The following is a 12086-nucleotide window of genomic DNA, read 5'->3' as shown; positions in this document are numbered from 1 at the left end:
ATTCATATGAACTGTTGTATGAGAATATGTTACAGGAAGAGTCAACAGCATTATGAGAAATGTAGGATGCAGTGTTTTAGTGGTCTGACTCATAATAAATGTCAGAATCCTCTGCTGCTTCAATTTTGACCATTTATTTTGGAATCTGTTCCAGTCCCCCTGAGCTTTATGACAGTACAATATTAACTCACTGTTGAACCTATTTACTGGTGCACATGCACAAGTATGTGAAAGATCTTCCTTGTCTTACCTCCCAGGCCAGGTCTCAGTCTGTTGTCATATCCATCCAGCAGACTGTCCAGGATCTTGGTGAAGGTGGTGATGTCTTTGAAGTTACGTGTTGAATTGGAATCTGCTTGTGACCTAAATAAAAGACAAATGTCTGATTATGGACTCAGAACTCGACACCAGCTACAGATATATGCTTCAGTTAAGTATTACTAAGAACTGTGGTGGGTGATGACATATCTTGGTAATCTCCACCTACAATATCAAATCCATTTTATCCCAGATTATTTCATACTAAACCTAGAAGATATGCTGTGGCACTGGATTTCTAGTATGTCAAACAATGATGCACATTTTAAATGTTACGCAAAATACTCTCTGAGCCTAAACCCTACAGCACAAGGCTGAATCATGCATGTTGAATAACCTTTAATTAACTGAATGTATTTATGGTTTGTGCTGTAAGCAAGACACATTCATGTGAGGGCCGGTTTAAATTTGTTTAAGTGTCTTATATGAATGTCCTATAAGGATGTGTAAAATCTGCTACATTTTAAATCACTTTAAATACAGAATATTTTTGAGAAGTCAATTCTATCGGAAGCTGGACAAATTGAAAACCGTAGAAGCACTTGAAGAGATCACACCAGACTCCAGAGTGTGACCTTGTTTCTTATTAAACAAATAGTTCTACATTTTAGCAAACGTGTGAGTCAGGACGTGATTGGTTGAGCTTACTATTGGTAAGATCTGGAAGCAAGGGAACACTTGCACTTAAGTTAAAAAAAAAACGCACCTATCTACACCTCTGATTCTCATTGATTGATAAACTTTTTCATGTTTGTTTGAAGTCCAGATTAAACAGCATTTAGAGAGTATCAGGCTTCAATATTGTGATGTACTGTAAACAGGATAGGCAGGCAGTATGTAAGTTTGGGAGGAATTTGATTTGATCATTGAAAAGAAGGCTTCCCATTAGGCTTGGGGGTACCATGGTATTATGGTATACCAGGCTATTTAAAAACCCCAGAGAGTATAATTTTCAATACCATCAGCTTTCTATTGACCTCATACTGGAGAGGCTGCACAAAGGACTTTTTGCATATAGTGCACATCATGTGCCTCCAAAGGCCAGTGTGGTGGGTTAGGGTTAGCTGAGCTGTCTGCGAGTGGTGAAGATTAACAAGTACCAACTGTAAAAAGCCTGCTTTTTAAACAGAAATCCCTGAAATGCAGCCCGCAACAGCAGAGAATGAATAAATCGAGCAGGTTGTAACCACGGTGTACCAGGCTGTTGCTAGCTAGCTGATTTAGTCTTAGCTCTGTCTGGCTAAAAGTTGCAGACAGTTTGATGGATGGATGTTGTCATATCATTGGTTGGTACTGGTTTACTATCTTACTGACACATGATTTTTTAACAGGAAGAAAACATGATTGGATTTAGACTTGAGAATATGAAGAAAGAGATTTTTTGTATTTTTTTTTTGGCATATATTGTTAAATAGGTGCACGATATAGCCAGGGATATGATCTAAAAGAATTAAAAAGGCATTTTTCATTTCCTCTCAACTATAACGTAAAAATTACCTTAGTTTGTGGCTTTACGAAAAGGTACATATATGCTGGAACTATTTCTGTAGTAGTCATACATCCTGCATGTCTTTGCAATGTCTTATTTGTCTCCTACACTCCCAACTCCCGTGGGCAGGTCTAAAATGTGAGGAAAGGAAACAAGTGAGGGAAGCGGGGAGACATGTTAGCATGATGACATCCACCCATGCTGACTTTAAAATTAGCTTGTGAGCCATAGCTCGTCATATTATACTTTGTATCGAAATCATTTTAAAGAGGCAACAGACAGCATCTTTTCCTAAATATATCATTATGAAAATAATGTGGGTTGCACAGGGTCGTGGCCACAGTAAAATCATATAGGGATGGGGCCGATCCGATCCAGTATTGGTATTGGTTCCGATACCAACATAATTCACGGATCGTAAATTTCCGATCCACCTACGGAAATTTCTGATCCATGAGCCGCGTCTGTGCTTTCACGTTGTCTGCTGGAATGATATGATGATTGCTACATAGTAGTGTTGCACTGACTGAGGTACTAAAACATGACAGTACATATGATACCGTAATGTTGGAGTACTGTAGTACTACGGTACCTCAGGGAACCACTACTGTGGGATAAGATCAAAGTCCAATCGCAAGAGAGTGAGTGTCCATGCGGCGTCCAATAACGGCACGCGCTGTCCACCTGACACTCATATGCTGCTGCAGTGGTTTGTATCCAGTGACATTTCAGGTATGAACTGAGCTAGTGAGTATATTTAAGCAGTGAGAGTTATTATTAATTTATTTTTACTTGTAGGCTAGATTTGTTTATATGTGCTACAGTGATTTGTTTTCCACAGAGCTCTATGGTGCGAGCATTTTACTCGCATTTGCGACTAAAAATAGTTTTATGCAAGCAAAAGAAATCATTCAGCACACTGTGCCAGTACAGATTTCAACCAGCAGCAGGAACTAAAGGCAAATCCTGCTGGTTGTGGGTTGAACGGGGGTCACAGACACAGACAGGGATGTATTCCTGTCAAATATGGCGGAGGCTCAAAGTGCTGCGCGGCGCAAGAACAGCTAACTGGCGACAGCTCTGAAGTCCGACTCCAGGTTCAATAATGTCCTCTTTGTTGGCGTCATGACTGTCTAGAAGTACCTGAACAGCCGAGCCGTGGTGGCACACAGGTATGTGGCGTGTCAGAGGAGAAACAAGCTGTTCTCTCTCTGTGGCAGGTAACGGCCCACAAACCTCACCGCACTTTAGGGACTGTTCTTTACTTATGAAGGGACTGTTCTTTACTTGTCAGGGGAGGAGGGTGGCTGGTTGATTTTTATTTTATTTATTTATTTTATTTTGATCCCCCCTATGTTAATCACTTATTGGTGCTGTTTTTGAAGTATGAATAAGTCAATAAGTAATTTATTCCATTGAAATATCAGTGATGTATTATAGAAAAGTGATTTATCTTTTTATAAATGACAAAAGGCACATCTGCCTCATTTTTGCTGTGGTATCGTGATACTACTCAGAACTGTGATACTTTCACTGGTATCGTACTGTGGGTTCCAATTTTGGTACTGTGACAACACTATTACATAGTAGTGTCTACTTGATTTGAATCTGTGCTGTTCAGATTAATATGACAGGTACTTTTTGTTTTTTAATAGTGTATATTGCACTAGTAATTTAACACTGTCTTGGAATTTAATAAATATTGAAAATCAATTTGAAACCCTTACAGTTGCATATTTGTTTTCAGGATGGGATTTTTCCTGTGAACAGGATTTCCTGCTTTTCTGACCTTGTACTTACCTCAAGTTGCCTTTTGGGACATACATGCATACATATGTACATATCATACTTGCCTGTAGAGAGGAGTTTATTACAGCCTTATATAAATTCAACAATAATGATAATAATAATAATATTAAAGCAAACAGAGCTCTGGTATCGGAATAGTATCGGTATTGGCAGATATCCAAATTAAGGTATCGGGATCGGATTTGAAGTGAAAAAATGTGGATCAGTGCATCCCTAAAATCAGACTATCAGCGTTTACATAGGCTACTGAGTGGCTTTGCAATCTATGCAATAAGCTTCTGCCACTGGTGCCGAAATTTAGCGGAAAAAATCTGATTTATGGCAGGAAACGCGTCATGTATTGTGAAATTGGTTGGTCAGCCAATCAGGGACTGGAGCTGGTCCTTATGAGGAACTGGGCATGAGATAGTTGAGTCACGAGCACAATGGCAGACGGACAAAGTTTGGAGACAAGTGAAAAACAGCCTAGCCAAAGAAAAGGAGCTCCTCTGTGTGAGGAGGCAAAGAAGAGCAAAAAGAAGAGTGATAAAAGAAGAGGAAAAACAAGAGTAAACCTCAGTCAGGTGTTCAAGAGATGGAGGAAGCTCCGTGACCAAAGAGGCTTCAAAACCCATGTCCAGCTAGCTTTCTTTCTAATGGATCAGTAAGTAACACGGCTAAATGTTAGCTAGACCAGAGAGGACTGTACTGTACTGGCTGCAAGTTCATTCCTAGCTGGCCAGCATCGCAAATCGCCGCAACCAGGGAGCGGGTAGCGAGTGTTGGTCGGCTGACATCCTGGTTGCCATTCTACAGCAGCCCTCGGACAGTGATTACCCCCCTCCCTTCCAGCAGCTATCGACCGACATCGCCCAGCTAAGTTACGCCCAGCTAAGTGAACACTGAACTTTGTTTCCCATTCAATTTGAGCTCCAACCGGCCGCATGGTTTCCATACGGTAGCGTTTATTCTAGAATGGGGACTGTTTACATGTGCATATTGGTATAATTCCACTGTGTCTACTGTTGTTTGTACTGATACTGTACATATTGATATAATTTACTGTGAGCTGTTTGTACTGATACTGTGCATATTGATATAATTTACTGTGAGCTGTTTGTACTGGTACTGTGCATTCTGGTATAATTATTTGCATTAGTATTTGTTTTTTCTTCAGATAAATCTGATAATTGTTGCTCAGTCTCTTTACTCATTTATTTAGTTGAGTGTCCGCACACCTTCTCATTCTGCATATACATAGAGGTATACTGGTGGCTTTACACCTTACATTTTATTTAATATAGAGAGTCTAATCAAGTTATATTATTGATTGATCCCCACGGTCAATTTGGTCGTTGTGACAGTGCAATGCAACACCACTGACGCTAGGTGGCGCCAAGCTAAAAAAAAAAAAGAATCCTATCTGTTGCCTCTTTAAATGATTTTGTTTGTTACAGTTCATGACTGTTACATAGTGAGAGGACATACAATCAATCACCTTTTACAACTTCCTTGGCCATCAGATGGTCACAACTACAACAACAACAAACAGCACCCTGTGTGACAACACTGTCAATCCATGTAAACCTGCATCACCTCAGGTTGCTGAAGTCCCCTCTATGTATAATGTTGTACCCAGTGCTGTAAGTAAGCCCACTTTGCAATACAGTAACATTCAGGCTGTAAGTCTGCAGTACGTTCCCTTGACTTTTGTGTGTTCCAATGTAACAGCACACTGTTCTTTGCAGGTAGAGCACGAGGATCTGTACTTTACAAAGTTCAACAATGTGGCAATCTAGGATTCTATGCTTTTACACAACTCTACAATTCGTGTGCATGTCCTGTGTCTGACTATGCTTCCGGTGTTTGGGGTTTCCAAAAACAGAACAGTTGTAACACAGTGCATTATAGAGCAATTTGATCCTTCCTTCCTGGGTATCCATGAATTTACTTCAGTGGAGATATGGAACGGGAACCTCCAGACATCGGACATAAATGTCAAAAGCTTTGGCTTTGGAATAGACTGTGATATTCAGGATATTATAAGAGTGAAATGTTTCGCATTTTCAGAGAAAAATGGTCTGTTAAATGGTATGGTATGGTATGGTATGGTATAAACCAAACTACAAACTTAACGTCTCATAAAAAAATAGCTACAGTGTGGAACTTTAGGTATAAGCTAAACAAAAGACAAATATCCCTGTGTGCACAGTTACGCTGAGGAACCTTGGTACGTATAAGCCTTAGAAACAGGAAGGTTTAACGCCACCTCAGAGGAGGACGGAATTTGTTTGTTGTGTAATTTAGGTGAAGTTGTGAATGAGATTCATGTCTTGTTTTACTGTCTTGTATATGAAGACATAAGGAATGTACTTTTCAGTAAAATTACCTCTGTTTATGTTGAATTCTTTTGGTCGGATGATCTTGAAAAATTTCAGAAGGGGAACCTTTTTTGTGCCTGAGTCTCTTTGACAGGCCTGATAGAATTTTGTCTGAGGACTGAGCAGTAACATAACATGTACTTTGGATTGTCACTGCGACGTCATTGTAATGGTGTCTTACAAACCCATGAGGGTTGGGCACATGTGTGTGTATGATACAAAACTGAAAAAAAAAAATCAATCAATCAGTCAATCAAAATAGACTTAACCTGTCGTTATAGAGGTAATACGTTGTTTGCTTATCATAATCTTTGTTAATATCTGTACCAGTGCAGTGTTGGTAAGCAGTATTTGGCAATTTTGAAATAAATCACAGCACATTTATAAAGTGCTGCAGAACTCTGTGCTCCATTTCCCCCCAAACTTCCAGCTTTGTTTCTCGATCAGTTATAATATTAGTTAGCACCAGACTGGTTAGTTAATTAATTAATGCCTACATTATGAATATTTTCATTATCAGTGTGGACGCATGGAGTCACATTTTACCCACTGGTAGGGCAGCTTGTCATAGATTGTATACTTTAACCATTTATAATGGGGGAATAATACTTAAAAACAAGAATTTAGCACAGTAATGTACTGCCTTATCTATGTTTAAAAAAATCAGGATTGCAATGCACTGAGAGAGAGAATTGTGACAATACGTGTCAAAATGCCCCTCTCTTGCTGCCTTTTTAAACACACAAGTCTCAGTGTGAATTTCCTGTTCTTTCTTTTTGAGGGTTAAAAATAAAATGGTAAATGAATTTCCACAGAACATTAGGCACATGTTCCGTTTGATGGTTGATAACCTGGATCATTTTACTTTGCACTGTCTCAGCATGTTCTGTTCTTGTATAGCAGCCTTCCTCCAGGTTTCCTAGAAACCCTGTTTAATACTATGCAGATTAATAGGGGTCTAATCTGATGCTTGATTTAATATCGATTAGGATTTCAACTTTTGGAAACGGTCTGCCCTCCGTCAAGCTGCACGCGACGGATTCATAAAGTTGAGATTCATATGAATAAATTGATGCTTCAAAGAGCCGAACTTACTAACACGTCCTAACGACTCTTAAGGGATTGCATACAAGCGTGATATTTCTCTGATATGCAAATAATTATTAAATTGTTAGATTTATCAACGTGGTTCTGTGTTGCGCGTTCAGCGTGGAAATGAACTGAGCGCTCAAAGGACGTGTTATAATAAATCCTTATGTTAACACGGTTCAGTAAGGTCGGAAGCTGCCTACTTGTAATAGCCGTCACTGCTGCTTAACATAACAGCCCGTTAAATAGCCTTTAGGTCGGAAGCCAGAGAGCCGTGTGCGCTGCCTGTGCGCGCGGTCAGGCTGCCGTCCGCGCGGTAGTGTTTTTTATTTATTTTTTTTCTGTTGATTTATAAAAACATAGGCTATATCGTAGACATAAAACTTACCGTGTCTGCCACAGTATGATCAAACAGACCAATATAGGCATGGAATGTGAGCTCCATCGTCCTCTCATCGCTGAAGCCTGCAAACAAGACGGGAAACGCTGTCAGAGCGCGTAATTACACGGTAGCGCGGCACAAAGGAAGCACCTTACAGTTTTTGCAATTAAACGGACTCCACACCGATAAAGACAGACATTACAACGGCTTTGTCTCCTCACACTGGGGTTCTGATCAGTTCAGATAATCCCCAACTCCCCATCCAAACACAGCCTAAACATTAAGCTTTCTGCACAGCTTTTTTTTTTTTCCTTTTTTGGAGAATCCATCCAATTAAGTGCCATTATCGAATGATTCTGCCTACCTGAAACGCGACAGGTGTCCCCGGGGTTTCCTAGAGAGACTGGTCCGTGGCTAAACACAGTGGAGATGAACGAGCCTTTGGCGGAAAATGAGAGTAGCAGAGAGAGAGAGATGAGTGGGTTTACTGTCCGTCCATTCCGTCAGCTCCTCCGACAGGGAGTCCCCACAGCTCACCCAGAGACTAACCTGAGAGCACACTGTACAAAGAGCAGCGTCTTACTGTAGCACAGCACACTGACGGATAGATACTGAGGCGGAGTGGTCTGCCGGTAGGGAAGCGTTCGTTTCCTTGTAATGTGGTATTCATTAGTGCGCACCGCTGCGCTCGACGAAAATCAACTGTGCAAGTTGCATAAAAAAAAGCCTGTGGAATGACATTAACGGGTAGGTGTCATAGTTACTTGAATTAATGAATTTCGGCTAATTAAATATGAAAACAAGGAGAAGAGAAGAAGCCTGGCAAAAGGTGGACTTTAATGACTACACAAATATCCAGAGCCTGCCAAGTCCTTTAAAGGCCTTAAGTAGAATGTGCAACTGGAACTAATGAGAAACATTCATGAAAAGAAACATGCAGACAGTTTTTAATAACGTTGTTTCAATAAAATTCGACTTGTTTCCTTGCTTTTGCTCCTGCCAGTATAGGTAGGCCTACCAAAATAAATGCAGTAATTTTATGCGTTGGGGGCAAGACATTTTCTCAGCTTCTAAAGACAGAAAAAGCTTTGCAACTACTGCCTTAGCTCAACACTTCAAAATCTGATGTAACTCTGCATTTGCCAGCCTGATGAAGCTTAACTAATCGGCAAAATCCAGCCCCATTGCAAGAAGAAAATTATGGCATCCTAGGTTTCTGCAAACGATGCACAACGATACATTACATTTGTGTGGTTCATACATTTCATCTCACCGTTTCTAAAGTGACAAATTATATGAGCTGACTTTATCATCAGGAAGTGGGGGGGATGATGGATGGCGTGACACCAGCCATTCTGAAGTCGTCAAATACCACCGCTATATCAGTGAATTTGGTGTCAGACACCAACGCAAAAAGCCACGTGATGTGATAGCTGCCAGTAGGCAGGATGACACCTAATGCAGCAGTATAGGTCAACAGGAGGTCAGTTCATAACACAACAGGACAGCACCTGTCACGGCAGTATGATACGCCACAGGACGGTGTCAGTTGCCAGTAATGATGTAATGTAAGGAGCTTAAAAGCCCTTACAGGGTAGGCAGGAGGTGGTGGTTGGGACCAACAAACCCCAGACTTTCACCCAGGAGCCCGGTGTTTGCTTCCTGTATGAATGTAAAGCCAAAACTTAATGTTTTTTTCTAAACCTAAACACATGCTTTTGTTACCTAAACCTAAGCATGTGCTTTTTTTAACTTCCGACATTGGTTTGTTGTTCTTGAAATCAACAGCAGACACAAGAGGATATCTAGGGCGTAATACGTAGACGTGAAAGTCAACTGACAAAGCTGCAATATGTGATGACTTGGGATGAGAGCGTGTTGGTGACACCTAGCCTGCCAAGCTGCAGATGACTGCTGGCTTTAAAATCAGAATCGGCCAACTTCTTTTCTTATTTTGCACAATGAATGAACATTACATACATTGAAAAGTATTGTCTCCATCTGCTGGTGGGCCATCACAATAAGTGTATGCATGCATAATATGATGTTAATTCCACTGCAGAAGAGACTTGACGATCACTAAAATTAGGTGGGGAAAAAAGTAAATATATTGATATTGGTTATTATATATCAGCATATCAGATATCAGCTAAAAATCGAATACTGTGCATCCCTACTACAGAGCACTGTTCGAGACCAGCAAACAACACTGGTCGTGATTTAGTGAGGTATTGCTGTGTTTCTAGCTGCTTTTTAGGCACCAAATGCAGGTGTTTTGTAGCGACTTGTCAGTGTTTCTCCAGCAGGGACTGTGTCCACAAAACCAGGTATTTTAAGTCAAAACATGATATTTTCCTAACCATAATAGAGTGTTTTTTGGGCCTGAACCTAATGACATCTTAAAAACATAGTTGTTGAAACGTGAAGTTTCAGTGTATCAGCTAAATTATAATGTACAAATGTAACCATGGTTTGCAGAAATGTACAATGCCAACTATTTTTTTCTGGCAACTGGGCTGCAAAAAGTGTTCCAACACTGTCCCAGGTGCAATTAACCAGAACCAATTCCCAACCCATCTCAAGCCAAATCTGACAGCCATGGTCAAGAGCCAGTTACCATTGGGTCCTCCAGGGGCAGCCACAGCCGCGTGCATTCAGCACAACTCAGCTACACTGAAACTGTAACCTTCAGGTTTCCCCTGAAAATGTATGTCAGCCTGAAACCACAGTAGCCAATGTGGGCCTGATACAGGATATATGCACAATGATACAGTAAATGCAGTAGATGCATACTGTGCTTACTACAGAAAATGTCTCCCAACCCTAAAAGAATACTGACCATTTTTATACCAGTTAGTTATGCCATGTTACCCTGAATTTGTGATGAAAAACAAAAAATGTTTTTCTAGCATACTACTACAAAAAATTGTTAATATATTGATTTACTGATTGATCTGGGGGCGGCACGTGGTGTTCTGGCACTGTCGCCTCACAGCAAGAGGGTTGCCAGCTCGATCCCGGGTGTGGGACCCCTTCTGTGTGGAGTTTGCATGTTCTCCCCGTGTCAGCGTGGGTTCTCTCCGGGCACTCCGGCTTCCTCCCACAGTCCAAAGACATGCAGATTGGGAACTAGGTTAATTGATAACTCTAAATTGTCCATAGGTGTGAATGTGACCGTGAATGGTTGTTTGTCTCTATGTGTCAGCCCTGCGATAGTCTGGTGACCTGTCCAGGGTGTACCCTGCTTCTCGCCCGATGTCAGCGGGGATAGGCTCCAGCCCCCCCACGACCCTCAAGAGGATGGATGGATGGATGATTGATCTGGGAGCAAAACTATATCAAAACATCCGATTACAAACTCTCATGCAACTCATGCAGTATGATCCAAGATGAATTTATCCAGTCGTATGCTCAATGCTTCCTAAACACGTGCATTTTCACTACAACCATTCTATTAAAAACTGAACTGAAATTGAAATTTATCCATGCTCCTCAAAGCCAGACTCCAATACTAAGGTTTTTTAGTGAAAATGCCTGTTTGGGAAGTACAAAGGACAGAGAACACATCTGACCACACCCATCAATGATGCTGATGTATGAAACCTTAAAACATTTTTTTATGTTTTGCAAAAATAGAAGGATCATAGAGCAACTGCTATCTCCACAATTTTGTGAACACACTTGAGCAAGAAGAAAAACAACAGGAAATGAACTGTAGAGGCATCAAGACCTGAAAGGTCGTAAATGTCTCAAGTAATAGTCCCTGACGGCAGCAACCTTCACAAACAAGAAAGGAACAGTACTAACAGTTCAAAAACACACAGGGAAAAATTTGGGTGTGCTGCAATGTCCTGCCCTGCCAGCAGCACTTTGGTGTCAGTAGATGCTCTGAGATCTGATGCTAACATACTGTATGTCAGAGGGTGGCTGCAAGGAAAGACCAATACACAGCTGTCAGATCAAAACAATGTACCAGCAAAAGGTCAAGTGCTTAGATATTTAGAAAACCAGCCATCTTCAAGGCAACAGCCTTGTATGTTTGACATTTAATACAGTACAGGTCATAAGTTTTGCCTCATTTACAAAGAATCACATAAGCCTCCAAATAAGCAAGACTGCAAAACTAGAGCTCTGTTAAAGGGCCCTAGAAGATGCAATCTTGAATGTGAAAAAACTGGTTGGGCCTAACAACATACTGACAATTTTGCCAGTCTTATCACTAGTTAGAACAAAAGCATCAAATTTGACCAGAGGTCATTAAAATAAAAATGATTTACCCCCTCAGGGCCTCAATATGCTTTCAACAAAGTGCTTGTTAGATTTTCTAACAGTGTCTAAAACCCCATTTCTGATCAACCTATCCTCATACAACGGTGTGTATGAAATCCCCATGAATTAGTGCCCCTAGGTTAGGTCATAAATAAATAGGAAATAAATCATGGTTGGGCATCATCATACTGTATAAGGTGCTGAACATAGAGTTACATACTTAACGTAAAGTAATGCTAGTTAGGTTAAGTAAATTTATGTTGGTTAGGTTTAGGAAAATTAATATGCTTGGGCATTGTCTGGTTATGTACTTAACATAAAGTTGCATACTTAACATAATAGTATAATGTAGTGTAACTTAAAATAATTC

The 12086-nt window shown here is 40.5% G+C and overlaps 1 protein-coding gene across 2 annotated transcripts in view; it reads right to left on the bottom strand.

Moving 5' to 3' along the window:
* The window catches only part of gabra2a (gamma-aminobutyric acid type A receptor subunit alpha2a), a 110346-nt gene extending 102322 nt beyond the window's left edge, over window positions 1-8024 (bottom strand). For both annotated transcript variants that reach the window (XM_049596300.1, XM_049596299.1), the window contains exons 1-3: window positions 7812-8024; window positions 7454-7530; window positions 251-363 (exon numbers count right to left, since the gene is read on the bottom strand). In XM_049596300.1, the coding sequence (XP_049452257.1) occupies window positions 251-363; window positions 7454-7521 (181 nt within the window). In that variant the 5' untranslated portion in view covers window positions 7522-7530; window positions 7812-8024. The remainder of the gene's footprint in view (window positions 1-250; window positions 364-7453; window positions 7531-7811) is intronic.
* Between the last annotated feature and the right edge of the window lie 4062 nt (window positions 8025-12086).

Source organism: Epinephelus fuscoguttatus, linkage group LG14, assembly GCF_011397635.1.
Source record: "Epinephelus fuscoguttatus linkage group LG14, E.fuscoguttatus.final_Chr_v1".
Classification (NCBI taxonomy): domain Eukaryota; kingdom Metazoa; phylum Chordata; class Actinopteri; order Perciformes; family Serranidae; genus Epinephelus; species Epinephelus fuscoguttatus.
The sequence above is the reverse complement of the archived record's forward strand: the minus strand, read 5'-3'. Positions and strand labels throughout refer to the sequence as shown.